The 27,209-nt window shown below is 58.2% G+C and overlaps 2 protein-coding genes across 3 annotated transcripts; both read right to left on the bottom strand.

The window, feature by feature from the left end:
* Positions 1-8,238: 8,238 nt before the first annotated feature.
* Positions 8,239-16,569, bottom strand: CDH16 (cadherin 16). The gene is made up of 17 exons (XM_078063538.1): positions 16,546-16,569; positions 16,292-16,375; positions 15,720-15,875; positions 15,511-15,649; positions 14,971-15,129; positions 14,005-14,201; positions 13,250-13,372; positions 12,890-13,040; positions 12,473-12,700; positions 12,316-12,392; positions 12,055-12,243; positions 11,717-11,958; positions 11,029-11,162; positions 10,012-10,254; positions 9,776-9,883; positions 9,360-9,476; positions 8,239-8,593 (listed from the first exon to the last, which is right to left on the bottom strand). The coding sequence occupies exons 1-17, from the start codon at positions 16,567-16,569 to the stop codon at positions 8,496-8,498; spliced, it is 2,469 nt and encodes an 822-aa protein (XP_077919664.1). The 3' UTR covers positions 8,239-8,495.
* Positions 16,570-20,355: 3,786 nt separating this feature from the next.
* RRAD (RRAD, Ras related glycolysis inhibitor and calcium channel regulator) lies at positions 20,356-23,672 on the bottom strand. 2 transcript variants are annotated; one of them, XM_036115155.2, is made up of 5 exons: positions 23,529-23,672; positions 22,901-23,285; positions 22,163-22,236; positions 21,828-22,032; positions 20,356-20,986 (listed from the first exon to the last, which is right to left on the bottom strand). In XM_036115155.2, exons 2-5 carry the CDS (start codon positions 23,268-23,270, stop codon positions 20,709-20,711), a joined length of 927 nt encoding a protein of 308 aa, XP_035971048.1. In that variant the 5' UTR covers positions 23,271-23,285; positions 23,529-23,672; the 3' UTR covers positions 20,356-20,708. The 2 variants fall into 2 exon arrangements, with proteins under 2 accessions (XP_035971048.1, XP_077919482.1); XM_078063356.1 differs by lacking the exon at positions 20,356-20,986 and adding an exon at positions 21,196-21,404.
* Positions 23,673-27,209: the final 3,537 nt, after the last annotated feature.

Genomic DNA, 27,209 nt, shown 5'->3' with positions numbered 1-27,209 from the left:
GCGGGAGCAGCAGATCACAGCCTGCCCTGCTTCTCCTGACCTCGGGGCCCTGGAATGGTCTCTGATCCCCCTCCCTGCCCTAGGCTTGTCACCTCTGGCTTGGGGGAGAGCCCAGAACTATTCAGCCATACAGTGAAACCTGCTCTCCTGCCCAGCACCTGTCCGAATGTATCAGAGAGCGCGGACCAGGCAACTGCAGAAAGGGGGCTGGACAAATATGGCCATGGCCCTGGTGCTGGTAAGAAAGAGAAAGTGGACACCGCTGACATGGCCTTGCTCAACATACTGGACAAAGAGATTCTGGTGCAAAGTCGGGTGGACTTTAAAGAGACAGTGAAAAGAAGTGATGGTGGAAGATCTTTATTATTAGATGGGAAATTGCTAAATGGAAATACTGTAAGTGGGGGGTGGGGTGGGAAATCACATTATGAAACAGAATGTACAGTGTGACCCTAAGTTGAAATCCTTCCCTCCCCCCACCCCCAGCCCTCACACATGCCCCTCCAGCAGCTCCCTCGTGACTTAGCCCATGGGCCAGGGGCTGCCAGTGGAGGAGGGGACTGTGACTATATTGGGAAGGGGATGAGATCACCCAGAGGCTGGCTGATTTAGAACCGGGTAACTTTTTCCACCCGTATGGCTCTCAGAGGCTTCTGCACTGGCTCATAAACTTTGGCGCCAGCCTGCAGGGTGGAAGGGAGCCCTGTTCCCCTCCCCAGGGGAGGAGATGGTGGCTGAAGCTGGATAAGGGACAGGTGCTAGGCTGAAGTTGAGATAAAATGATAGAGTGGGCCTGGGTGTGCCCAGGGCCCTGCTGGGACCCTACAAAAGCTTTGCTCTCAGCAGAGCTCAGTGTCTTATCACCACCGGGGAACTTTATGGGCAGAAAGTACGTTTTGTGGGTGCAGAAATATCCCAGAGGGTGGCTACATTGTGGCAAAGTGAGCCGGGTCCCCCTGGGCCCAGCTGTAATACCTTGCATGTTATGTCTTGAGATTCCTATTTGCCAGCCTGGCCCTCCCCACCGAGAGGACCCCACCCTGGCCAAATGCAGGGAAAACCCTGGTGGGGGTAGCTGAGAAGAAAGAGGTCTGGGCTGGGGAAGCAACGGGGTTCCAATTCCAGCTCAACAAATAACTGGGTTCAGTTCAATTCCCACCCTTGACTATGGTGCCCATCAGACTCCCTCAAACCTGTGCTCCAGCCTCACGGAAATGTCACAGTATGTTACAGCATGTCCCAGTCCTCTGAGATTTTCCTGGCAGTTGTCCCAGCCTGGCTATCCTTCCCTACTCCGGCTGCCTTTGTCAACTCCCACCCCCTGAGCCAGGTCAAGGGCCATCTCTTCCCCAGTCAGCGGCCCCCAGGCCGGCTCGTCCCTGTCCATCGGGGCTGACCCTGAAGGCAGGGGCTGGCTCCAGGGAAAATGCTAGGACACGTTGGATGAAGGAAGGGGAGAGCCCCTGGAAGGGATGAGGGGTCAGGGGAGGACCCTTGAGTGGGACCTTGGGGCCTCAGGCAAACAGCAGAAGATTATGGTTTGAGGCACCCTGACCTGGGCTTTGCGGGCGAGGAGTGGGAGTTGGACAGAACCAGAATGAGCCAGAGCATCCCCTCCTTACCCTGAGCCCTGGGCAGCAGGGCTGGGAATGGAATTCTCCAGTTGGATGGAGTTTTTCCTGGAAAATCCCCACAAGCCCTTCCAGAAACGTGCTTTTGTGCCTGACTCTGACTCCTTCAGATTGGTGGGTAAGAGGCCCGTTAGCCGGTGGGCTACGCAGACAAGGCGCTTGCCTTCTCTGGACCCCTGGGCTTGCGCTCTGGGACAGTTGAAATGGAGATGCCCACATCAATTTAGCACCATCTGTCAGCTTCACAGAGTTCTCTCAACTATCCTGAGAGGCAGGGATCAAGGTCCCTATCATTTGAGAAGGACGCTGGTGCTCGGAGATGCTAAGTGGCTTGCCCAAGATCCCATGGCCGAGTCAGGATTCGAAGCCCACCTCTTGAGGGTTGGCCTGCATATGGCTTCAGTCCCCACACCCCTTTCAGGATTCCTGAAAGGGCAGGGTGAGCCCTCAGGCCAAGGATGCCACTTCCAGCTCGGTCCCGTTTCAGCAAGCCTGGCCTGGCTCTGTGCCTGCCACTCTCAGAATAACCCTGGCGGTTCTGGGCACGGATCACTGGCCATCACCTGGGACCTATTTCTGTGCTTCGGGTAACGAGGAAGTCTCACCTTGTGCAGTAACCACTTGGGGCAAGGGTGGAACATGTGACCCCCAGTCCCAGCTGACCTTGCTGCCCTGCTGGGAAATGACCCCAGAAGGGAAGTGGGAAGCCTGCTTAGCCACTCTCCCTTTCTCTCCCTTCCCAGCCACTTCCCAGAATCTGGCTTTGTACCCCATCTCCTCTTCCCTTCTTCTTGGCAGCCCACCCCATCACCGCCCCCCCCACTAACTATGATCAGAAGGCCGAGAGCATCTTCATTTCTCCTCGTGACCCATTGCCAAATCTTTTGCATCTGAACAGCTAGAAAATTCTTCCTCACTTCTAACTGTGGAAACAAGCCCATTTCCTTAGGTTCCAACTGGAGGGTTCTAGAACCCAGGTGCAGGAGCCATCTGGGGATCCAGCATCTAGAACTTGACTTTCCGTGTCTGGGGCCCTGAAACCCTACGAGGGCAGGGGTTGATGGCATTTGAGATGACAGAGGCTGTGGGCATACCACAGACATTCTGAAATGGTCTCAGCGGTCCAGAATGCAGAGAGGAACACCCCAACCAAGTCGGAGGGGTTCCTTTCTGCAGAAACCAGTTGTGTGGAGGGAGGAGTATTATTACCCGAACTCAGAAACATAAATACATTTTAAGTAAAAAGACTGGAAGGAAACCTGATAAAAAATGTTACTGTAACAGCAAAACCAAGAGTGACTGTAGCTGTAATGACAACATAAATAATAGTAGCTATTCTCATTTTCTCAGGGCCAGGGATGTGCCAACCCCTACGCTAAGTAAGGGCTTTGCTCTTATTATCTAAGTTAATCCCCACAATGTGCTCTTCTCTTGGCCGCGGTAGCCAGTGGCCTTCGGGGTGAGCTCTATAAATGAGGTTGGTTTTTGCCAGGTCTGCAGCTTCCCTGGAGGTGGACGGACAAGCCCTCAGCCCAATACACAGGGGATGCTGTGCTCCCCCCGTAGGCAATGCTGGGTGTCAGAGGGCGGGGCTGGCCCCCAGGGGCGGCCTTCCAGGAGCCAGCCAGGCCCACTGAACTGACCGCAGCCCCCACTTGGCCCTACTCCTATAGGCGTTGGGGCTTGAAATAGTGGCCGTTTGAGAGCTGACAATCAAAGGGCTGCTAAAAAAAGTCCCCTCAGTCTGGGCTCTGTCGCACACGGCTCTTAGGGCCTATTTTGGGGGAGAGGGTGCCGACGTGCCAATGGAAAATCCATGAGGCGGGAGTCTCCAGGGTGGGGAGCCTGTGTGCCTCCCTCTCCCCATCCTGGCGGCCCACCCTAGCGTCCATGCGCGCTCACGTGCACACACACATCCGCAGCCCTCGGCCCGAATTCCTACCTACTGGACTTTGTCGTTCTTACAACAGCTTAGGAAAGGGATGAGGAAACTGAATCTCAGAGAGGCGAAGCAACTTGCACAAAGTCACACAGCCTAGACGTGGGCAGGACCGTGGCCAACTGGGCTTCTGCAGCTCACGATACAGTGCTCTCCCCCTAGAGGCAGCCCCCGCCTACGGCCTCACCGGGGAACCCAACACATTGTCTTCCGGGGCATCAGAAACTCCGGGGTCGTGTATTATGGTTGGGACTGGGTAGGAAGCTGAGAATGACCTGCGGGTCTTAATGACCGCATAGGAAGTCCCACTGGAAGTCCCACTTCTGATGGGACCTTGCCTGGCTGTGGGAGAGACAGATGCCGCAAGCCTTGTCCCAAGTGAGCCCATCCCCCCATCCTGTCCATGTGACCATCTCATTGCCCCCTACCCAGGCCCCCAAAGCCTGGCAGCCCCTGCCAAGTTTCCAGAGAATGTGTCAGATAAGGGACTGGTGCTTATGACTCCCTCCCACCCAGCCACTATCTTTGACCCTGCGGCCACCGCTAAGTAGGTAAGAATAGCAACAGTCCCTGCGACTGGGCATGCACACGGGGACAACACAGCGACATCTTCAGGCAAGTACCAGGCCCCCTGCGCCAGCAGTTCCGCCCCATCCGGCTCCCGCACCATCCTGGGCCTGAAGTCCCGCAGCATCTTAGGAGACAGCACCAGGCCTGGTCCTCTGCCTCTGCTGCCTCAGTGGATGGGCTCTGGAAGGCAGCACGCCGCCTTGTTGAGGCCTGTCCTGAAGCCTGCCCTCCACTGAGGAGCCGTGTGACCTGGAGCTGCTCACTTGTCCCTCTCTGGGTCCAGAAGCAGGACGAGGTGGCACAGCGGCCCCCTGAAGCCTGGCAAACATCCAGCAAGGCCTCTCCTGGGGCTGGAGCCCCTCGTTGTCCTGGTAACCAGAGCCGGGCCTGGCTATCAAATACTCCCGCGAACTCTGACCCTGTGACTTCCCAAATAGCGGGGATGTGGACGGGGTAAGGCTGTGGGAGTCCCTGGGATATGATCACAAGGTAGGGCGGCATGTTGTGACTGAGTCCCCTCTGTGAGGCTCCCTGTGACACTCCTGTGGGTGCTCCACTCTGTCGCACGAGCGTGTGAGGGTGGCGGCATCACTCAGAGGAAGAGGCTGTTGCCATAGGACCCAGGGTGAGCGTCACCGTGACACCCAGAGTGGGGAGATGGAGGGAGCTTTGTGTCCAAGTTCCTGAGTCACTGCGATACCTGGGGGGGGAAGCAACCCTCTCCCACCCCCACCACCACGTCAGTGGCCCCTGAAGCTCCCACAGCCTGACTCACTGCATGGCTCAGACCCGGCCCCGGCCCCTCCCCCAGCTTCCTCAGCCCTCTGCTCCCAGCCCCCTTGCCCTCCTCATCTTCCCGTCGAGCTACCTCCTGTCAGCTTCACTCCCCACCAAACGCCACTGATCCAAGTGGTCTTGGGGAGAGGGATGCTAGGGATGCTAGGGCAGGGGAGGAAGGGAGGGGCTGGGGTGAGTTCCTGGCACACTCACACACTGTGACACCATGCAGACCAGACTTTAATATGAACTTACATACCCACAAACACACACATACACACAACACACACACACATGCATGTGTGTGCGCCTGATGGAGTGACAGGGTGGCCAAGGGGTCTACAAGCTCAGTCTCTCAACACTAGCCCTGCCAGGTAGGCCCCATAACCCTTGAAATCCTTTGGGTCCTCCCACATCTCTTAGGTCCTCTCATTAGAAACACGTGATCCCACAGCAGCAGGACCTCTGGAGGTGTGATCAGAGGAAGAACTTCCCTGAGGCCCAAGCTAGAGTCCTGGGGTGGGTACAGGTAGGTATGGTTGAGATGGAGGTCCCCAGACTGTTTCTTTGTGAGTGAGGGCCAGACCGACCTCTGGGCCTCTCCCTTTGAGAGCCCTAATCTCTGGGGCTGGAAAAAGTTTAAAAATATCCTCATGTTTACATTCTTTCCAAGCCCGCCTCCCAATCCTCAGTGCTGGGTCCCTTTGATCTGGCCCAGTGCCTCTGAAAGGGGCCTGGGAGGGGGGAGCATGAGCTCCCCACTGGGGCAGACCCTGTGACTCCCTGAAGCTCCAGACCAGTCTGAACCCTGTGAGACCCCTCAACAACCCCCCAGAGAGAGCTTTAGAGCTGGCAAGGAGCCAAGGCCAGAGGGGGTGTCTTGCCCAGGGTCACCCAACAGGGCCATGTGGGGGCTAGAGTTGGGGCTCCCCTTCATACTCCCTCCCGAACACCTGGGCCTCATGGGGCCCCTGGGGAATGTGGGAGTAGGTGGCTATAGGCGTCTGCAGTGGGTACCCCCCCAGTCTGTGCACCCGGGAAAGCCACGTGTACTCAACTCCCGCTGTGTGCCCAGAGCTGTGCTAAACACATTTTGTGGGGATCATCTCATGTAGTCCTCTCAACAACTCCACTTTAGTGAGGCCCATTTTATTAACAAGTAAACCAAGGCTCAGAGAGGTGAAGTGATTCATCTGGGAACACACCGCAAAGATGAGGCAGAGCATGGATCCACACTGAGCCACCAGTTATTCCTCACCTTGCCTTAGCAGCTAGGCCCAGCCTGCAGAATGAGGCCTGCCTCCTCGGTGTAATCTCTACTAGCACTCACTGAGCCATGGCCAGGTCCACAAACCAGTGCTGTCTCTGCGTTTCTCTCCCTCTGGGACCCAGGAGGAGCCATGCCCCCTCTCTGACCCTCACTTTCCTCTATAGAATAGGCTGCGGATCATGGAGAGGCTTATGTCCACAGACTCAGGGAAAGTAAGCCTGTGTCCCTGGGGATTATGTACCTTAGGGTCAGCGCCAGAACTGACACCATCAGAGGGTGGCCTGGGGCCTGGGGCCTGGAGGCCAAAGAAAAAAAGCCCTCAAACTGGGGCAGGTGCCTTAATTTGCCCTGTCATCATCCACTCTTTCCTTTGTTGGTACCCCACCAATCTGCTTACCAACCCATCCACCTATCCACCCATTTACCCATTTACAATCCACCAACCTGCCCTCCCATCCACTCATTCACTCATCCACCCACCTACCCATCTACCTATCCATCCATCCAGAATAAAGACCCAGAGAGTGGGGTGATGCCAGGGTCCCAGCTCAGGTGCTACATCCCACCGGATGGCTGGACTTGGGAAGGTCCCTTCACCTCTTCGTGATTCACTTTCCCAATTTTACAAGAAGGAGCTGGCCTGACGATCTAAGGCCCTTCTCAGGGATCTCATGGGAGCCGAGGCCGCTGAAGGCTGTGGACACTTGGGGAGAAGTAATTCTAACCTTGGCCAGACAGTCCCACCTTGTCTGCTTCCAAGACTCTCAGCTGCAGCCCTTAACCTCTCTGAACTTCAAGAAACTCACTGGCAAACGGGGCCAGTAATCCTGCCCTCACAGGTTGGTGGGAAGATTAGATGAGATGCCACCTTTGAAGAGCTTTGCACCCTGGAGATTTCTAAGTGGATGCAGGCTGAGTAGAGGATCTTGGGAGAGGGACAGGAAGCTCTGCTTGGACTGCAGTAGTCCACAGAACCTCACGTTTGTGTGTGTGTGTGTGTGTGTGTGTGTGTGTGTGCTGGGCCCAGGATGGCGGGACTGGCCTCAGAGTTCAGCCCGGGGCTGGGGATCCTCTGTGAGTCTCTCAGACTCTTCAGGCCAGCCAGGATGCCCACCCCATCTCTCTTGGTTGAGCTTGGCCCCCATCCCACAGAATCTGCCAGGAGCGGAGAGATTATCTCCTAAAAATAGGGCCTGGGCCCCACAGAGGTTGTTTTTCTCCCTTCCCCGTGATTTACCATCATCAGCTCAAGGTGCCTGGGACAGCAAGTCCCACCCTGGCTCCCTAGAGACGGTTGGGATGGGTGCATGGAGGATCAGCATGCGTCTGGGGTCAGTCAAGGGTCAGGGATTGGAGGTCGGCCTGGAGGTGTGGTCAGGGCTCAGCAGGGCACCAGGGCCATGGCTTAATCTTGGGTCAGGGGAAGGGGTTCACTCGGGGCAGGGGCAGCTCCAGGGTGAGCCACGGGGGTTCCTGTCTGTCTGAGTGATTCCCCTTCTCTGACTTTCTGTAGACCCCACCCCCCACGCGCTCACCATCCTGTATATGAAACCTGGAGGTGTGCTAGGGCCTATGCTAGGGCAAAGGGACCCATCCCCAACCTCACCTGTCCTGTTCCAGCCCTATTAGACCCTCACGATTCCTGTGCAGACCCCTCTTAAGACTAAGGGACCTCTGCTCAGCCATGTGCAGGTGACTCCAGATAGAGCAGTGGTGCGCATGTAAGCACAGGACATAGACTCACAGGTGCCCTCCCCTAGCAAAAATGTCCTGGAAATCAGAATGCACTCGAAAGGACACCCTCCTCAACCGTCACCTAGTCAGAGTGGACCCATCCAGGGTCTGCAGCCGTGGTCTCCAAATGCCCATAGAAATGACCCATCCTGCTCCAACCTCAAGTTCTCAGCAAGAACCGACGTGATGCCCCCATGTCCCTCCTCGTAGGGGACCCAGGCTTGTCCCTCAAGCCCCTAGGCCCTTTCTGCACACAGGAGATGGGAAAGGAATGAAGGAGGACATGGGTAACGCACACACGCACAGGACTCTGAGGTGCGGGCACAGCCCACGCCCTGCTCTCTGAGGCTTTATTGGTGGACAAACGTGGCCCCATTTGGAGCACTCCCATGGCAGCCCATAAAGTCAGTGTTCAGGCTCTACGGACTTGTCTGGTGATGTTGACTCCACCCGAGGGCAGGTGAGGGGGCTCCTACTCTGTCCTAGCTCCCGGCGATCGGCAGTGCTAGGCCCTCTCCCAGGGGACTCAGATGGAGGTAGAGGCCAAGCTCCCAGCTGGGGCTGCCTGGACCATTCAAACCGCCGCCTTCAGGGGCATGCTGTCCACTGGCTGATTTAGGTCCTTCTTCCTCGCCAGGGTCAAGTGAGTGAAGATGAGGATGAGGAAGATGCCTGAGGGGCCCAAGAGGGATGGATCAGCTCTCAGAAGGAGCCATGGGACTTGTCCACCACCCTGCTACTGGTATTGATTTAATAAGGAAACAAGGTTTCCTAGACAGCATCCGCAACGCCGGGTGAGTATGACTGTGGTCCTGGGGCCAGAAGAAGCCTGACTGTTGGGCCTGCAGCTGTCCAGAACACCCCAGCCTCCAAAGCCCCCTTCTCTGGGGAACGGTTCAATGCTAGTCATCTGGGAAACAGTGAGCTATTCCCATGGACTCTGACAAAAAGGCACATGGTAGCATTGTGCTAGAACTAACAACAACAACAAAAAACAGCCAGGGAAAAATCTAGAGGGCCAAAGAAATCAAGGGGATAAAGAGGGAGGCTTGGACTAAAGGGATTAGGCTGGAAAGACCTGGGCTCTGCCACATTCTGGCTGTGTGACCTTAGACAAGTCACTTAACCTCTCTGAGCCTCAGGGATCTCATCTGGAAAATGGGGAGATGCCACAGTCTACCTCACAAGGTTGTGGGGGGGATTCAATGTGACAGTCCTATATTACACAGTCAACGTATAATAATGTAACAGTAAATACTGTCATCAGTGATGATGATGACGAGTAGGATAGTACCAAGCAGGAGCATGATGACTAGGAGAGTTGTGGGGTTCCTTCTCCAGCCCTGGGGAACACCGTGGGATAGGGCACTGTGCACCTGGAGACTATCACTCCAACCATCCTTCACCCTCCCCCACTCAAGAGCCCAACATCCATTACCTATCGCCATCAAGGTGCCCACGAGGATGCCCACTGCCGACAGCTTCGTGGGCATGCCCTTCATGCGGCCCACCTTGCGCATGCACTGCCCCTCCACGTTGCAGCGACACACAATCACTGGGGGAACAGGGGGCAGGGGAGGAAGGTGCAGGCGGTGGGGGAGGGCTCTCGAGCCGCTGGGAGGCTCCAGCGCAGCCGGCTAATACACACATTGGGGCACACGTGTATTTATGTGTGTGCGGCACTCCTCTCTGTGCGTGCCTCTGAGCGCAGGCATCTGTGTGCCTGGCCACGCATGCGCAGGCACGCACGCGCATCTGTAGCCCCCGTGACCCGCAGGCGCGTGTCCCCAGCCCCTCCCCCTGCATGGCAGCGGCTCCCCGGGGAACTGCAGGCACACAGCGCCCTGGCCTTACCTCGGATCTGGAGCTGCCACGTCCGGGCATTGTGGCTGACGACTACGGGCACTGCGTGCTCACGTGGCTCCACCCAGTGCAGGGCCAGGGTGAGGTAGGCATGGGAACCTGTGGGACCGTGAGCAGTGACCAGAGCCCCTAGCCTGGACAGACCCGAGGCCCAGCCCCATCTCACTTCCGAGAGCCCCACCGCCTCCCGCCTTGGCCACAGTGTCCCGCATTTCCCCACCACACACCGTTGAGAGCCTGGAGGTGCCAATCCCGCTGTACCGTAGGGTTGGGGCCCAGGGCAAAGCTGTAGGGGCCATGGCCCCCGGCCAGGCCAGGGTCCTCGCCGGGTCCACTGATAACCACGCCATGGTCCTGGCGGGGTGTGCAGAGGTGTCGGGCGGGTACGGGGTGCAGGGTGGGGGCCCAGGCAGCCGGGGCCTTCAGAAAGTGGATCACGAGGGTTGCAGAGGTGCTCAGTGCCGGCTCATCTGCAGAGGAAGTGCTGAGCTAGCCCCAGGTCGAGATCTCACCCTGCTGAGTCTCTGCCACACCTGCTCTACTCCACCCCTCCTCCCCATCCCCAGCAGCATCCTCACACCTGTCTCTTGCTCACAGTGCACTTGCCCCCTTCACTATCCAAGCGGCTGCCAGACCTTTCTGTGCCTTTCCGGATGCCAGGCTTGCCCTCACTGCCCCGCCCCCTCCCCACCCACTGGTATCAGGGCCCGACAATGTGGAGATGCCCTGATTTGGGGGCGCTCACTTCTGCTGGGTCTGTCGTGCACCACAGGACAGTCCAGCCCAGAGCTGAGACCCGCCTCCCCGACATACCCACCCCGGGGCCAGCTTTTCATCCGGTCAATGTGGCATTCAGAGTCCTCCATACCTGGCTTCAGTGTCCCACTCAGGCTCCCGTCCTGCCTCGCCTGCCATAGACACAGCCCCAGGTACTCCTTCCACCTGCCTGGCCCCGCAGCCTCTGCTCCTAGCCTATGTCTGAAGCCAACACCTGAGAGGCCCTCCAGGGCCAAGGGGCAGGGCTGGAGGATTTTAAGTGTCCAGTGAGGAGCGTGGTCTGAGAGGGGAAGCAGACGCCAGGCGTCCCAGAGACCGACATTGGCCCCGGCCCTCATCCCCCTTTCCTGCCTGGGGCAGGGTGGATGCCAGGAAGGACCCTGGGAAGGAAGCTCAGCCCTGCCCATCTCTCTGTCTGCCCGAGGCTTACTCTCCCTCCCAGAGGCCCCACCACCGCCCGGCCATACCTTCATACTGGGCCTCCACGAGCACTGTGTACATGTCCCCAGGCTGGGCGCCTTGCAGGGGCCGGGCTGTGTGCACCTCCCCAGAGGCCTCCTTGATGCACAGCCAGCCCTCTGAGTCATTGACCAGGGAGAACCTGAGGCCCAAAGAAGACGGGGGGAGGGGGCAGGGAGGCACTGGGACCATATATGGGGTCTTACTCAGAGACCCCCCCAGGGCCGTGTGACCTGCTCAAGTTCCACATCCTCTCTGTGACTCGGGGTGGCCAGTTTCTCTCCCCAGCTTTAGGGACTTGTTGAGGGACAGGGCTTGAATCACGGATACTGTGGGGGGGTATATCAGAGCCCGGGGGGGCTGACTCAACTCCACTAGTCTCAGGTCACCCCATAAAGGGACAGGATGGGGCCAGGGAAGAGCCCTTGTGCTGCAGTCTGGGTGAGGGATGGGGGAGGGCCCATTAGGACCGCATGGGAGGCAGCATCTGAACTTGCATGGAGTCCTAACTCTCCTCTCCATGCCCTATCCAACTCGTCTAGCTCTGACCCACCCACAAGTCACAACCTTGGCATTAGCCATGGTTTGAGGAACATTCCAGAACATAGATAATGTGAGTCCCCTCTGAGGCCCTGGGGGTCATCCCTGGGGAGCAGAGGAGGTCCAGTGCAGCTAAGGGCTGGGCGTCTGGCTCACCTGAGGGGACTGCTTCCGGGGTCTGAGGGTTGGACAGTCAGCAGGAGGGAGCCAGCTGGGGTGCTGACTGGAATGCTGGCCTCGTAGCTCTCCTGGTCCAACTTGGGGGGTGGCACCAGCTTTTCCACCAGCACAGTCACTGTGGCTGTGGCTCCAGGGCCTGGGCCTGGCCCCACCAATTCTGTCACGCTCCGAACCACTACCACCAACTTGTGGCTTGAAGCTGCCTCATAGCTGAGGTTCTAGAACCAATGGGGTCTGGGTCACTGTTTGGACCAGGGGATGGCACCCTGGTGCATGCACGTGGGTATATGTGTGCCCCTTCCCCAGCCCCTTACCTTGAGGAGTCGGAGTTGGACATGACTGGAGTCTGGTTCCCAATCGAGGCCGAAGGTCCCCTCCACATCCCCCGCCTCAATGGCAAAGTCCATGAGGCGGAAGGCAGGCTCAAGGTCAGCATCGGTGGCCATGAGTGTGGCCACCAGAGTCCCTGGCTCTGCGTTCTCAGGGAGGCTTACAGGCTCAATCTGGAGAGATGGGGACAGGCCATGAGCCCCTCATCAGTGCTTCCCAAGATCTCCTCCCCTGTTCCTGCTTACCTGGGAGACGGTGAACTCGGGGGCATGGTCATTGACGTCTGTGATTGTGACAGCAACCTCACATGTGCTGCTGAGGCCTGAGGCAGGACAGGGCGTGTTGGAGAGACCAGGAAAGGACCAGAGAGGGAGAGAGCCCGGGTCACCGCCGGGCACTTACCGCCCTCAGCTCCTCCTCGGTCAGCAGCCATCACCTGAAGCAGGATGTTCTGGCCAGCTCGGAGGGGGGCATCCCCCAGCGTCACACTGCCTGAGGTGAAGTCCAGCTCGAAGGCTCTTCCGTCTGCTCCCTCCTCAGGCTCAGGGCTCAACAGCTGATACACAATGTGGGAATTGGGAGAACCAGGGGCATCCATGTCCTCTGCCAACAGCCTAGTCACCTTGGTGCCTGTGAAGACAGCACCCACCTGGGTGGGACCACAGGCCAGTCTGGAGGCCTCCCTGCACCCATTCCTCTTCTGTGCCGGACCGAACCTGAGCTCGTGTGGAGGAGGGGCCCATCTCAGAGAAGAGCAAAATGGGATGGGTCATAAGGACTTCAACCCTCCCGCATCCCCTAACAAGGCCCATAGCCCACCTGGGGGGCTGAGCTCAGGAATGCTGATTGGGGAGTCACGTAGGGGGCAGACAGGCGCGTTGTCGTTCTCGTCCATCACTACCACACGCAGCTCCAGAGGTTCTGTGTAGTCCTCACCGTGGGTATTCCGAGCCTGCACCTGGAGCACGTACTGAAGTGGGCAGTGGGGGGCTTCAGATGAAGGCCAAGGGCAGTTCCAGCCTGGCCCAGGTCTGCGTTCCCTTCTGGTGGCCAGTTCCAGCTCTTCTGGGTGCTCTTCCACTGCCTCAGTGCCTGTGGGGGATGCGACACCCCCAGAAGCCAACCAGACCGTGACCAGGCACCCCTCAGTCTGCCCTCCTGGCTTCCCCCTCACCTCACCTCAGCCTGGGCTTCTCGGTCCAGCTCCTGGGTCACGTAGAGTTTCCCCTCTGCATCCACATCAAAGGGTCCAGGGGGCTGGCTCTCCAGGTGATAATGTATATCTCCCCCACTCCAGCGTACCTGGCAGTGGGACACAGAATGAGGGCACCCTGGGATGAGGGCCAGGAGTAGCCCATGTCAGCTCTTCTGCCTCAACTCTTCCTGGGTGGGGAGCCTGGGTCCCTGCTGCTGTGGGACCTCAGGCAAGTTGCTCTCCTCCCTGCAGCCCAGGTAGGGTCCTTTGGTTTGGGACACTTGTTGTTGTAGCAAGTCCCTGGTGGCCCTGGTCCAAGTCTGGTCCCTGGCCAAAGTGCCTGAATGACCAGGTTGTGTTATTCTCTGCCCTCTTGGGCTGGGCCTGCCCCCAGGGCATTCCTCGAGGAGGTCTGAGACATTCCAAGCCCGGGTGACAATCCCCATGGCAGCAGGGAGGTGGCAGCTGTTCTTCCTAGGGAAGCCTGGGGCAGGGGCAGGTCAGGGCCCAGAGCCACGCTGGGCAGAGGAGAGCAGGTGAGGGGCTATGGCCTGGTCCCAGGGCCTTGGACACTGTACTCCATGATGGGAACTGATGGGGACAGTAGAGGGAGGAACGTAGGTAGGGGAGGAGCAGGGGTCAAGTTGGGCCTCAGACCCACCCACCCCCAAATCTTGAGACTCAGTCCCAGCTGTACCAGCCACGGGACTACTTCAACCACTGACAGCCACTCACTTACCTGGGCCATGTGGTGTGGGTATGGAACTTTGAGATTCTCTGCCAGGTGGACAGGATCTAGGGGCACCCAGGTGTTCTCTACTATGGAGACATCTACAGTGGCTGTGGCCTGGTGGCCTGAAGCCTGGTCACCCATGTCCTTGACCTGTACCAACAGCTGGTAGGATCCTTCTTCAGCCTGGTCTAGGCTGGTGCTTCCTAGAAGGGGCAGGGTGGTCAGCTGGCAGGAGTCCAGGGCATCCTTCTCAGCGAGGTAACAAACACAAAGCCAAGCATATGGCAGGTGTTTAGGATGCCCTCTGGGCCCAAGGGCAAGAAGTGCTTTTAGCACCAGAGTGAGACCCAAGCAGGACTTGAAAGTTTGCAAAGTCATTTCTATAGCTATCCACACAATGAATGGCTGATGGACTGGATGACTAGGATGAGGGGAGTGGTCCATGGGTGGATGGGGAGATGAGTAGATGACCAGCTGGATGAATGGATGGTTGACTGGGTAAATGGATGGGGAGTTGGGTGTGTGGATGGGTTAGTTTGGGTAGGTATTTGAATAGATGGGCTGCGTATGGGGTTGGGTGGTAGATGGGTGAATGGGTGACTGGCTGGTAGGTGTATGGTTAGCTTTGCTTTCCATCTCCATCCTGTGCCTCTGGTCTGAACTCCCAGGTCCAGCTCTCCCTAACAATCAGTCCAAAGGTGTCCCAGCAACATCCTAGGCTACAACCCCTCAGGTCTCTCCTAGCCTTGACCCTTAGGCTTGGGTGTCCAGAGTGTAGGGCTGAGGCTATTCCGTTCATACCATTTTTTCTCTCCATGAATGGTTCAAGCCTTTTGCCTTGCCACTCTCCACCTAGAATACTCTTTCTTCTTCATCTCTCAAACTTCAACCCATCCTACGATTACAGCTCACATGCCGCCTTCCCCAGCTTTCCCTGACCCTCTCCCCTCATCACACCCAGCTTAGGCTCACCCTCAGGGCTGAGGGCCAGAGCCCCCAGCCGAGGCTCCAGCTGGAACATGTCTGGGGAAGGCTGGGCTGGGGCCTGGTTCAGGACGTAGAATCGGAGATCTGAGTTGGCTGTGCCTGGCTCATCCTCGTCCAAAGCCTCAAGGAATAGGAAGGGGATGCCTGGCGTGTGGAGAGGGCAAACCTTAAGGGGTGCAGGGGGTGGGGAGAATTTCCCATGCCTCCTCCATCTCTCCCTGGTACTTCCTTCCATATCCGTCATCATATCGGGACGCTGGAGGTGAGCCACAGATTAGAAAGGAGGACAGGGAGTACTGAGGGGACTCAGTACTCAGTTTGCAGGAGAGCAAACTGAGGCCAAGAGTGGATGGGACTGGAGGACTCTCAGTGGGGTGGGGAGAACGAGATGGGACAGAAGTGGGAGGGGGCAGCTTGGACCCTGGCTGCCCTGTCCTTATGCTGATGGTCAGCCATCCCTTTACTCTCTGTTCTCTCCTCAGGGCCCACCTGACCTGTCGCTCGCTGGTGGCCCTGGGCACTCACCGGGCCTGGTGCCCTGGCTCAGCTGAACTCTGTAGATGGACTGAGAGAAGTGGGGCACCTGGTCATTCTCATCCTTCACATGCACAAGCACAGGCTGCGGGCCCCACAAGACACGTCCATCCTCAGTCTCCAGGGTGACCTGGCAGGGAAGGCTCGTCAGCACCCTGGCCCACCTTCACCATTCTCCCCGACATCGGGCCCAGTCATACCTGTAGCCGGTACTCCGCTTGTTCTTCTCGGTCCAGGGCCCTGGTCACCAGCAAGAAGCCAGACTCTGGATCCACAGCAAAGGGGCCCTCAGCTGCCACGCTTGGGGTCCCCGACAGCACAATCTCGCCCTCAGTCTCCTCAGGGGGCAGTGGCAGCTGTGAGGGAGAGCAGAGGTAAAGGCAGTGGGAGCTACCCCTGGGGGATGCCCCTCCACCCAATGGCCCCATTTTATATGTGGGGAAACTGAGGCTCAGAGAGGGCTAGCACTTGCCTGAAGTCACACAGCCAGTAAATCACAGGACCAACATTCAAAGCCAGAGCTCTTTCCCCTGTACTTGATGCTCCCCAGTACTCCCCGCCCTCCTTTCTAAAGCCCAAAACCCCACCACCAATAGTTTATTAAAACTCTACTTTCTTCTGGAATTGAAATTTTGTTAGTCACTCACACTATATCACATACTGTCCAGGAAGCAGGATTGAAAGAAAGGCAGAGCAAGAAAGAGAGAGAAATGCTGGAGGTGGGGGAAGTGGGACCTGGGGGGAGGGCAGCCCACGCAGCTCTTAGGCTCACCTTGATCAGGTACAAGGGGAAATTTCCACCATAGTTTTCTGGGACTTCCACATACAGTTCTGCAGGCTGGACCTCGGGGAAAACCTGGGGGGAGGACTCTCACCTTGTCTCCAGGCTTTGCCTTCCTGTCATGGGTGCCTGACCAGGATGGGGAATTTCTGCCCCTTCCATGGGCCTGGCCATACCTTAGCCCATCCACCTTCTGGCCTTTGACCTCCTGATCCCACAGGAGGTCTATAGCCAGCTCTGCACACCCTCCCACAGCTAGTCCCTTCCATGGTCAGTGCGGCTGGTCCAGGTGGAATGGGAGAGAAGGGCGCCAACCCCCAAGGCCGGGATCCGAAGGGGACGAGTGGGGCCCAGCTCACCTGGGCTACAGAGAGGCAAAACAGCAACAGCCAGACAGGGACCATGGTCAGGACGGGCCTGAGGGACGTGGCAGGAAGGATCCAGCCAGATCAGCGGGCAAGGGTTCCCTCCCACTGCTCTCCTCCTAGAGAGTATCCCTCCCTTCATCCCCACTCAGCCCAAGCCATGGCTTCCCCAGGCCCCACAGGGTGCAACTGTGCCTTCTTCAGTGGGACCTCTGCTACCTGTCACTATGGGAAAGGCAGTCAAGCCTCCTCCTGTCCCCTGTCCTTCTATACTCTCAGAGCTGCCCCTCCCCATCTCACCCACTTGGACATTGCCCTCCACCCACTCCCATCCTTGTCCCCTGCCTCGGTCTATTCCATACCAGTAGCCAGAGGGACCTCACGACAGACTGGCCTCCTCTTCCTCCCCTTAGAGGAGCCTGTGACTCCCCACCTCCTGCAGGGTTGAAGGGCATCCAGCTCCTCAACCAGGCCCACCCCGGCCCCCAGGCCCAGCCATCCTGCCTCCGGTTCTTGCCGCCACAAGGATCTCCATGGGAGTTTCACCTCCACACCTCTGGCTCGTTGCTGACATAGCCTCCCCAGCTTGTACAGAGATCCCAAAGTGGTAATTGCCCAGCAGCCCCAAATATCACAAAAGTCTGAAGCTGGAAAGACCCTGATGACCCTGAGGGTCCCTTCCTGCAGCCGCCTCATGTTGTAGGCAAAGCCTGAAGGGCAAGGCCTGACCAAGGTCACACAGGACTTGACCATAGGACAATTCCTCCTGGAACAGAGGACCCATGGTTCAGGGTCTTGGGCCCTGTTTTTCCACCCACTGCCATCCTTCAGACACAGAGTCCCCTCGGGCAGGAACCCTGCCCTCCTCTTGGGATTTGCCAGCCCTCAGCATGGAGCTGGGCATGCAGAGCATGGACAACCACTCCAGCCACTCCTGGGAATTCTTCCCTGAACAAGGGCTGGACAGGCCAATGTTTTTCCTTCCCCTACCACCAACCCCAGCCTCAGCCCTGCTCACCCCTCCACTCCAGGGCCCTCACCCTCCGGTGCCTAAGGCGGGCTCCCTTGGTCCAGCTGCCTGGAGAGAGGGCTCTTTCTCCAGGGAGCGCTGGCCAGGCCGGGATGGGTGGGGTGGGGTAGGGCAGGGCGGACACTTGAGCAGGTAGGCGGTCCAGCCATGCTTGCTCAGGAGTGGAAAACACCACTGGGCCTACAGCAGCAGGCCTGGCCCTGCCCAGCCCCCCAAGTTACTCATTGACTTTGGAAAGCTGGGGGCTGCTCAGCATCCGTGACTGCCAGCCCAGGGAGGTGGGGAGATCATTGGCCTGGCACTTCTCCCGTTCCTATACAGCCCAGTGGGGACTTCTTGGGCCTCTGGGCTTGGACATTACTTCTTTTTCTGTGGTTCCAGACTCGATCCCACTTCTCCCCCATGCACCAGCATCTGCAGCTCTACCTTGGTCCACTCTGTTCCTTTTGTCTGGAATGCCCTTCCCTCCCTTCATCTGTCTGGTGAGCACCTACTCAGACTTCAGTACTCAGCTCAAATATTCCTTTCTCCAGGAAACCTTCCCTGGGCTCCCAGGCTTGTTCAGGATTCTTTTCTGGGAATACCCTCTATGCCATGCCATGTGCTATACCTCTATCAAGGCAGAAAAGACACCAGATTGTCATTGTCTATCTCTCCCATCAGACTGGGACCCCTCCAGGGCAGGTCTCAGGGACCCAGTCATGACCTTGCCCTCACTTGGCCCTGGCAGCTTCTCACTGGATCAAAAACAAGGAGCTAGAGGTTGCACATGAAGGATAAATGAGCATGACCTGAACTGGGTATGTGGCTCCAGACCACCCACCAGTGGGACCAGTAGGTGGGGGCACAGAAGCCCGTGAGATCCCCTGAGGCTCCCAGAGGGCTCACACTGGCTGCTGACACGGACAGGGCTGGGACAACGGACTGTCCCGTGCCTCTGAGAGGGAAGAGCAGATTGAGCCAGCTCAGGTGACCTTGAGGGAATCACAGGGCTTGCCAGAGACCCCTCCCCCACCGAAGGCAGCCAAGTGGAGCCAGGAGAAGCTTCTGGGGCCTGGGAGTCCACGACCAGGGGTGAGTGGGGGAAGGGTCAGGGATCCTGTTGCCAGTCCATCCTTGTCCTCGGAGTTTCCCATGGTCTTCCCCGAGTCCTTCTCACCGCATATCTGGAGGATGGGCGGGGACGCCTCACGCGCCTCCAGCCTTGTCTGCCACAAGCCCAGCGCCTGCCTCAGGGTCACTCAGGGACCCCAGGCACCCCAGCCTGGAGCAGGGCACTGTGGGGTTGTTGAAGGGATCTCCCATGTGTTGAGCTCCTACTATGCACCCAGCACTGCTCTAAGCACATGCCTTCAGTATTCCCCCAACTCCACTTGGAAGGGGCACTGTCCCCATGTCACATACTAGGGCACAGAGATGCTGAGTGGCTTGCCCAGGGTCACACAGCCAATAAGTAGCGGGGCCAGGAAGGCCTGGATTCTTCTTCAGGCCTCAGGATGTTCACCTGCTCTGAGAAAACCATGCCTTCCACATGCCTCTAAGTATGTTGCAGGGTGGGAGTGGGGAGCGGCAGCAGCTTTGAGCAGTTAACACTGCCCTGGGGGGCATGTGGGTGAGTCAAGACAGGTCCTGCACATTCAGAAGTGGCCCTGACACCTTCTGCCATTGAACAACTGCAATCAGTGTTCTAACCAGGTTGCAAGAGCTCCTAGGGGCCTGTGGAATAAACGAATTGAACCAATGAAGGAGATGTATGGACCCTTGCCCAGAACCTTCTCAGAAACTGTCCCAGGCCTCGCCACAGGCTGCTTTCAGGCTCTGGAGACCGGCAGACTTACATACCAGTCCCTACTCAGCCACTTCTACCTGTGTGACCTCAACTTCTTCGGTTCCCCGTCTGCCATTGCCAAACGGAGATAGATACTCCTTCCCCAAACGCCGTAGGGCAAGTGCCAGCAGTCACCTGTGTCTGGTGTCGGCGGCGGGGAGACAGGCACAGCCCCAGCCATCAGCAAACATACACACATGCCCACACAAATACAAAGCCTCTCCTTCTAGGCAGGGAGGGCTCCGGGAGGGGTTCCCGCCAAGACCATGTCAGCCAGTGCTGAGCACGGAAGACTCTGGCCCGGCCCCTCCCAGAGGAGACAACAGTGAGGCCCTCGCTCCGTAGCCAGCCCCAGACACTGGCCTCCTCCTTTCCCAGCCAGGGAGTCTCAGAAATCTTCCACAGCTACCCCACCTCAGCAACTTTCCAGCCCCTCGGGAGGAGGCAGGATGGAGACACCAGCCCAGAAGTCAGACCCAGTGTTTTTGTTTGGCCATGAGATTTGGGGCAGGCCGTGGTCCCTCAGACAGACTCAGTTTTCCTTACATACAGTGGGGTGGCTGAACCCTTAATCAGCTGGGCAATGCCAGGCCCCAGTGCAAGAGAAAGATCTGGGAGGGGCTTTTGTCTCCTCCTGCTGCTTGGCTCTCCAATCAGGCCATGACCCACATCTGCCCCTCTGGTCCATCTGGCTAGATCGGAGCCCAAATATTAGGACAGTCAAGGCCGCACACTAGGGTAGGGCAGTGAGGCCCCATCCCTCCACCTCAGGAACCCTTTCTGCTCTTACAGCCCCCTATCGGGAGGAAACACAAAGTCAACAGCCCTGATCTATCAGGAAATAGTCTTTATTACAAAAATTTGCATGTAAACAAATAACCACTGCACTGAACAGCCTCCCTCCAGAGCATGCACACCCCAAGTGTGGAGAAAGCTAGAGTCCTGTCCCCACACACAGGCCTGCCCCACGGGCTGGGCTCGGGCCGCTGCTGGGGACACGCCCTGGCCTGTAGATGCATCGCCGAGGGCCCAGCCCTTGATGGCCACTGGGAGCTGCCCGGGCAGCACTGTCTATCTGTCCATGACCATGAGGTGGGGTGTGCCGTGAGGCACCCAGGGCAGGTGGCTGGGCCAGCCCACCAATCTGCCCATTTGTATGCACAACGCAGTATGTGCCTGTGGAGTCTAGAGCACAGAGAGATCGTGGCAGGACTTGGACTTGGCACGAAAGGCCATCTTGCGGCTGTTGCGTGCTACGATGCGGCCCAAGAAACGCTTTGCCTTCTTGCCAAGACTCTCTCGCCGCCGGGTACCCGCTTGTCGACGTGCGTTGGCCTCTTTGCTGTCCCTGCGCAGGCGTATCTGGCGCACAACACCCTCGAACAAGGCCTGGACATTGTGGTGCAACGCCGCGGAGGTCTCAATAAACTTGCAGTCGAAGACCACGGCACAGGCCCGGCCCTCTGGTGGGGACAGGCACATGGCAGTGAAATAAAGGGGGGGGGAGGAGCCCACTCAGACTCTAGCCACCCCATAGCAGCTACCACTCAGGAATCTGGGGACCAGGGGAGGAGCCCTGGGGGTCCCCAGAAACACCGACCCCAGCTCCTGTACAGAGGATCCAAGGCATTGCTGGGTCACCCAACTGGCAGAATGTGCCCACCTTTAAGGAGCTCACAAAGGCTTACAAGAGGAAACTCATTTATTGAAATAATTGGAAGCCTGATATTTAAATGGAAATGCTGAAGCAGTCAACACAAGAGAAGGAGAGCTTTGTTGGGCACCTTAGTATTTCATGGTTTGATGTTATAATGAATAACCAGTGAAATTGGGAGGAGGATGTCACCGAGTCACTGCTAGGTTCCTCTGAGGGACTCCGTTCTGGGGGCCACAGAGGAGAATGCTGAGCCGAAGAGGAGCAGATCCTCCCCAGGGTCAAGCCCACGCCGAGACCGGCCCTGGCCCTGAATCCACACTCTGACCTCCTAGCCCAGTTCCCTGCACTCTCCTCACTCCTCATCTGTCAGGCCAGGGCCAAAGGGTACAGGAGAGGAGGGTCCTGAGGTGGCCCAGCTCAGTGCCCAGCAGCTTCTTCCTCCCCAGAGCATCTGGTCCTTCCCCCAGGCCTCTCAGCCCGCTGCGAGTCCCGTGGGAGGGCAGCAGCTTTCCCCCCTCTCCCCCTCAAGTTTTCTTCCTGAACATTTTTAGCCACTTATGATCCCCAGGGACTTGAGCTGAGCCAAGACTGAATGGACCACAGCCCAGCCAGGATGTCCCTCCCTTTCCGACCCACTCCCTGCTCACCATCCAAGGAGACCTCTCGAGAGCGCACCAGGTCGCTCTTGTTGCCCACTAGGATAATGGGCACGTCGTCCATCTGCCGTGCCCGCCGCAGCTGGACCCGCAGCTCTGAGGCTTTCTCGAAGCTTCCCTTATCTGTCACTGAGTACACGATGACGTACGCATCCCCCATAGCCATGCAGTGACCAGGTAGCCAGCGGCTGCTATCCTGGGGAACACATACACATGCATATCTACCAACAGTTCTCATGCCCGGGCTACAAGGCTGCCCCTCTAAGCAGGCCCCTATCCCCAGGTCACCCCTCCCACCCTGGCCTGGGTCTCAGCCTGCAGCCTACCTGCTCCCAAATGTCATAGACCATGAGTGATGCCTCTTCTCCATCCACCACGATGGACCGATCATATGTGTGCCCTAGGCAGGAGACTAGTAGTCAGGTGATCTGCTGGCTGCCAAAAGCCACCCTCCCACACCATGTGCCAGGTTTCCTGTTTTGGCCACACCCTCCATCTCCACCCTAGAGCCCCCCTAACCTTTCCCTCCACTGATGGCCGCTATGTGACAAAAGAAATGACAGGGCCGAGAAGCGGGCCGGACAGGGCGTGGTGTGTCTGACCCTCACCTAGACACCGCTTCCCCAAGCTGACAATGTCCTGGGTTGCCACTCCTGCGTTCCCCGCCCTCCTGTTGCGTGGGCCCCAGGGTAGCTCTGACCACAGTAGCCTGAGTTAGAATAGTGACTGTCACATTCTTTGGGAGCCTTGGTCACCTAGGGCTCTTCTCCTAGAAACTCCCTCTGGCTGTGTTCCTGCCAGCCCTGGCAGGGAGAGGGATGTCCTATCCCCATCCTACAGGTATGGCCTGGGCCTTCTACTCTGGGCATTTCTTCCCCTACCAAGGGCTGGAGATCCCTTCTCCCTTAGTTTCCCCATCTGTGAAATGGGTAGGTAGAGGCATGATTCTGAAAGTGCCTTCAGAATCCCATGGTATGTGCCGCTTTTAATCCAGGTCCCCAGCCCTGTAGCCCTCAGTCCTGCCCTGGCATCTCCCCTCCCTTGAACAGTCACAGCCCCCTCACCTGCGGCCTCTGCTTCAGGCCCATCCTCGACACCACCGAAGATGCGCGCCAGAGCGCTCTTGCCCACACCAGGCGCCCCCAGCAGCAGCACCTTGTAAACGCTGTCGTCTGAGTCGCTGCCCCCTGAGCTGAGCGACTCGGAGGAGCCCTCGGGCCAGTCGAGCGTCGCACCCTGGGCCCCGGTCCCGGCCCCGGCCGCTGCCAGAGCTCCCGGAGTCAGCGCCGCCTGCAGGTCGCGCTCGTCCACCGGCATGCTTCGGCGGTGCAGCGGGGGCGCCGGGCCCCACGGTGTGCTGCCCCGACGGCGCTCGCGCTCCCGGGCCCCGCCGCGGCTCCCGCCCGCTCCGCTGCCGCCGCCATTCAGAGTCATGGCGCCCGACGCCGTCTGGGGAACGGGAGTGGGGACGGCAGGGTCACCGCCGTGCAGACCGTGTGGGAGGCTGGACCCCCGGGCGCGCCTGCCCGACGCCGGGGTCAGGCCCGACGCTCGGGCCGAGGACCTGCCGCAGTCCCCTCCCGGCCGTGGAGGTCCTGGCGCCCAGACTCGTGAGCCACCCTCCCGACTCGTCCATCCGCACCCCGGACGGACGGTGCGACCACCCGCACCCCGCGCCGCCAGGACACTCACCCAACCGCACACGGACACGGTCCGAAGTAGGTTCCAGGCCCGGATACAGTCCACTCGCAGACCCTGGCTCGGACACCCGACGCTGCCGCAGCCGCCGCCTCCTCAGTCCGCTCTGGGTCCCGGCTCCAGAGCTGCCTATTTAAGCGCCTGCCCGCCCCCGCCCCCACCCCCGCGCTCGCCCGCGTCCCCGCTGCTGCGGGGGCTGACGTGTCGGTCCGCCTCCCCCTCGGGGGAATCCCCCGCCCCCCTCCCAGGACCTCGCGCCCACCCACCGAGACCCCGCCCCACCCGACTGGGCAGACAAAGCCCGGGTCTGAGCGCGTGCGGTGGGAGGCAGGGAAGGAGGGACCAGGAGAGGGGGGACTAGGTTGAATGGTGTGGGGGAGGGGTTTGGAGTTGGGGGTACCATCCTGGGTGGGGTCAAGGCGGAAAGCCGGACTAGCCAACTGTGCCAGCTCCTCTCTGGGGAAGAATTAGTTCTGGCCCTTTAACAGTGAATTCTCCCTTTGCTCTCCCCCAGCCCTGGCCTGTTGCCCAAGCAAGCCGAGGGATACAGGCTGGACAGACTTCACCCTTCTCTGTTCAGGACACCCACTCCCCACAGGCCCATATATGAGCTAGAACTGAAGGGTCCTAAATCTGGGCTTCTGGCCTTGGTGCCAAGTCCTCCCTATTCCCCTCCCTGCCCTGGGGAGTTGAAGGTTCTACCCGATGAGGCTGTCCTTCAGGGTGAGGGTTAGTGTCACCATGGGAGCCTCTGGGGACATATGGAGAGCTTTCTGGGGGAGGGGGTGAAGGAAGGGAGGTGTTCTGGCAGTGTATTGCAGGTAGGGGTGCATGCTTGGTTTTGGGGGAGGGAATATAGGCCCCGAGAAGGGAAAGGATGAACTCAGCACCGCCTCACCTCCCAGCACCCTCCAGACAGCTGCCAGCAAACTCTGCTAAAAATACCTGGTCATGGCCCTTCCTGGCCCTCCCTGGCCCTTCTGCTCCTGGCCTTTCCGCTCCCGATCATTCTGCTCCTGGGCTGGAGGTTGCTCAAAGCTGGGGAAATCCTGGCAGACAGGTGTCAGATGGCAGCAAGAGTGGCTAGGGGTGGGACTGGAACAGAGTCAGGGCCGGATCCAGCTGCTGTAAGAGTCTTCAACGTCTCTCTCCTTCCCTCTAGCCCCCGATGGGCCTGTAGTTCAGGGCATATGCAGTGCCTGGAAGTTCAGACTCCCATCTAGGAGGGGCATAGGTGTAGAGTACAGTTTGGGTCAGGGCTGGGGCTGGTGGATGGGATGAGCCACCATTTGGTGCCCCCACTGCCCAGAGCTCACCCACTCCTTAGAACTAGGGTGGATGCCAAGGCAAGAGGGGAGGAGATATAATGGGGGAGCTTGGTTTCTAGACCTGTCTCTGCCTCCAGGCTCCTGGGTCTTGCCTCCTCTCCCAGCCTCAGGGTGCCTAGCTATAAAATGACCTGTTCCCTCCTTCGTTCATGTCTAAGATGTGTGAGGATTGGGGGCAGGCAGGCTATGAGGTACTTTGTGACAGGGATCTGCTATCAGACTCTGACGTTTGATTGTGATGAGTGTGGCGAGGGTGGGGGCGCCCATTCAGGGCGCAGGTGACATCACCAATGGAGATCCTGGTGGGCTGTTGTAGGTTGCCATGGAGACCTGGGTGGGGTTGTCTGGCGCTCTATCAGTTTCCTTGGCAACAGCTGAGAGGGCCTTGGAGTGAGGAGGGCCTGGCTAGGTAAGTATGAGGGGGTTCATGCAGGACCCTCTGGTCTTGAGGTCCTCAAAGTAGGCAGCAGCTAGACTGAGGGGTGTCCTGGCCGCTTGTGTCCTTCCCATGGCCCCGGGGTCTTGGGGGCCTGGGCAACCCGAGACTGGCTCCAGCTTACTGGATGAGATCCAGTGGCCAAGAGGGAGTTGTGGGTGGAGCCTCCTGCCAGGACACGCGTCTCAAGAGCCAGCAAACCACTTCCCATCAGGAATCCTGGCCCCGGGCTGTTTGTGAGCCCTCCTACCCACCTCAGATATGATCTTACCCGTGAAAATAACCCCCGAATGTCCAGCAGAAGGTAGGTATGTGGTGTAGCTGTGACCCTTCCCAGCAGGAGCCATGCAAGAAATTAGGGCTGGGTTTCCCCTCCAGTAATCTGAACTCTTGACTTCAGCAGTGTTTCTTCATTGCCAAGCGAACTGCATCCACATTGGGCCAGTCAGGCCCCAGGCATTCCCCAACAGGCCAGACGCACTCACCACAAGTGGGGTATGGCCAGGGGCCCCAGGAGCCAAGACCAGGACATGACCTTGAGACATCCTCACTCCCACTACTGGTCCTCCCAGCTCTTGGGGTGAGCTTGGTTACCCAGAAGGAGCAAACTGAGTCTGGAACACACCTAGGACAGCCCAGCCTTCAAATCCCAGCTCTGCCACTTGCTAGCTGTTTCACCTCTGCCCATTTATCTTGGGTAAGCCTCAGTTTCCTCATGTGTAGAACAGGGATAATGTCTGTATGGGAGTTGTTGTGAGATATAAAAAACATGAAATGCAGAGGTAAAATGGTTGCCACAGCCCTGGCATATAGTCATATCTCAGTAAGAACACTTTTACCATCCCTGTTTGGACGGGACAGGTTGAGTGAATCTGTGGCCCCTTCCTGCTTCTTCTTTCCTGCTTCTGTTCCATTCTCTCCAAAACAGTGGTCTGCCCAGGAGAGGGGCATTGCAGATACCCTTCCCCTCCCCTCCATACCCACCTTCCCTCTGTGGGACCCCACACCTTTCCCTCTCGCTCCAGTAGCAAAAGGTTGCAAAGGGAACTTGGCTGGGTTTCAGTATCCCCAGCTCTCCTCACACAACAGCCCCTATGCCCCAGTTCCTTTGTTCTAAGGCTCATTTCATTCAAGGGCACCTGGCTGGCTCAGTCAGTAAAGCATGCGACTCTTGATCTTGGAGTCTTGAGTTTGAGCCCCACACTGGGCGTGGAGCCTACTTAACAAACAAAGTAAAAAATAAAAATAAATAAATACGGCTCAATTCATTCATTCATCTCACTGACCTGTACTTAGTACCTACTGTGTGTCAGGCCCTTGTGCTGTGGGCATGATAATAAGCACAAACTGACATAGCTGGGCATGTTCATACATGTAATCTAATCCCTGGGCCAATCTCTCCAGCTATGATTTGTTGTTCCAGTTTTGTAGACATGGTAACCAAAGCCTGAGAAGTCACAGGCCAGAAATAGCAGAGCCAGACACACCTGACAGAGGGCTTCAGAGACCTCAAACCTCACCCCGATCTCATACCCATGTACAAACAGCTGGAGTTCCAGAAAGTTCCCTGGGCACTAGCCCAGGATTCACAGATGGTGTCCCTGCAGGCAGCCAGAGGCCACGCACAGATGAGTCAAGACTGACAAGGGGACTATCTGATATGCCAGCTGTGACAGGAGCAGCTTGATGTCCCTTGCCCACCATGGCCTGGCTGCCGGGAGGGCTAGCTGAATGACTCAGTGACACCTACGTCCCCCATGACCTCCCACCCCCAGCTGAACACAGACACCACAGACACCTTACACAGACTGGGGTTGGCAGGGCGGAGGTACACACATGGTGAGGCCCACAGCTGGATACAGGTGGTTGGGAATGCTCCTTGGGCCCAAGGGGCTCTGGTTGGTCACCTTG

The sequence above is a fragment of the Halichoerus grypus genome, chromosome 15 (assembly GCF_964656455.1).
Source record: "Halichoerus grypus chromosome 15, mHalGry1.hap1.1, whole genome shotgun sequence".
Lineage (NCBI taxonomy): Eukaryota > Metazoa > Chordata > Mammalia > Carnivora > Phocidae > Halichoerus > Halichoerus grypus.
The sequence above is the reverse complement of the archived record's forward strand: the minus strand, read 5'-3'. Positions and strand labels throughout refer to the sequence as shown.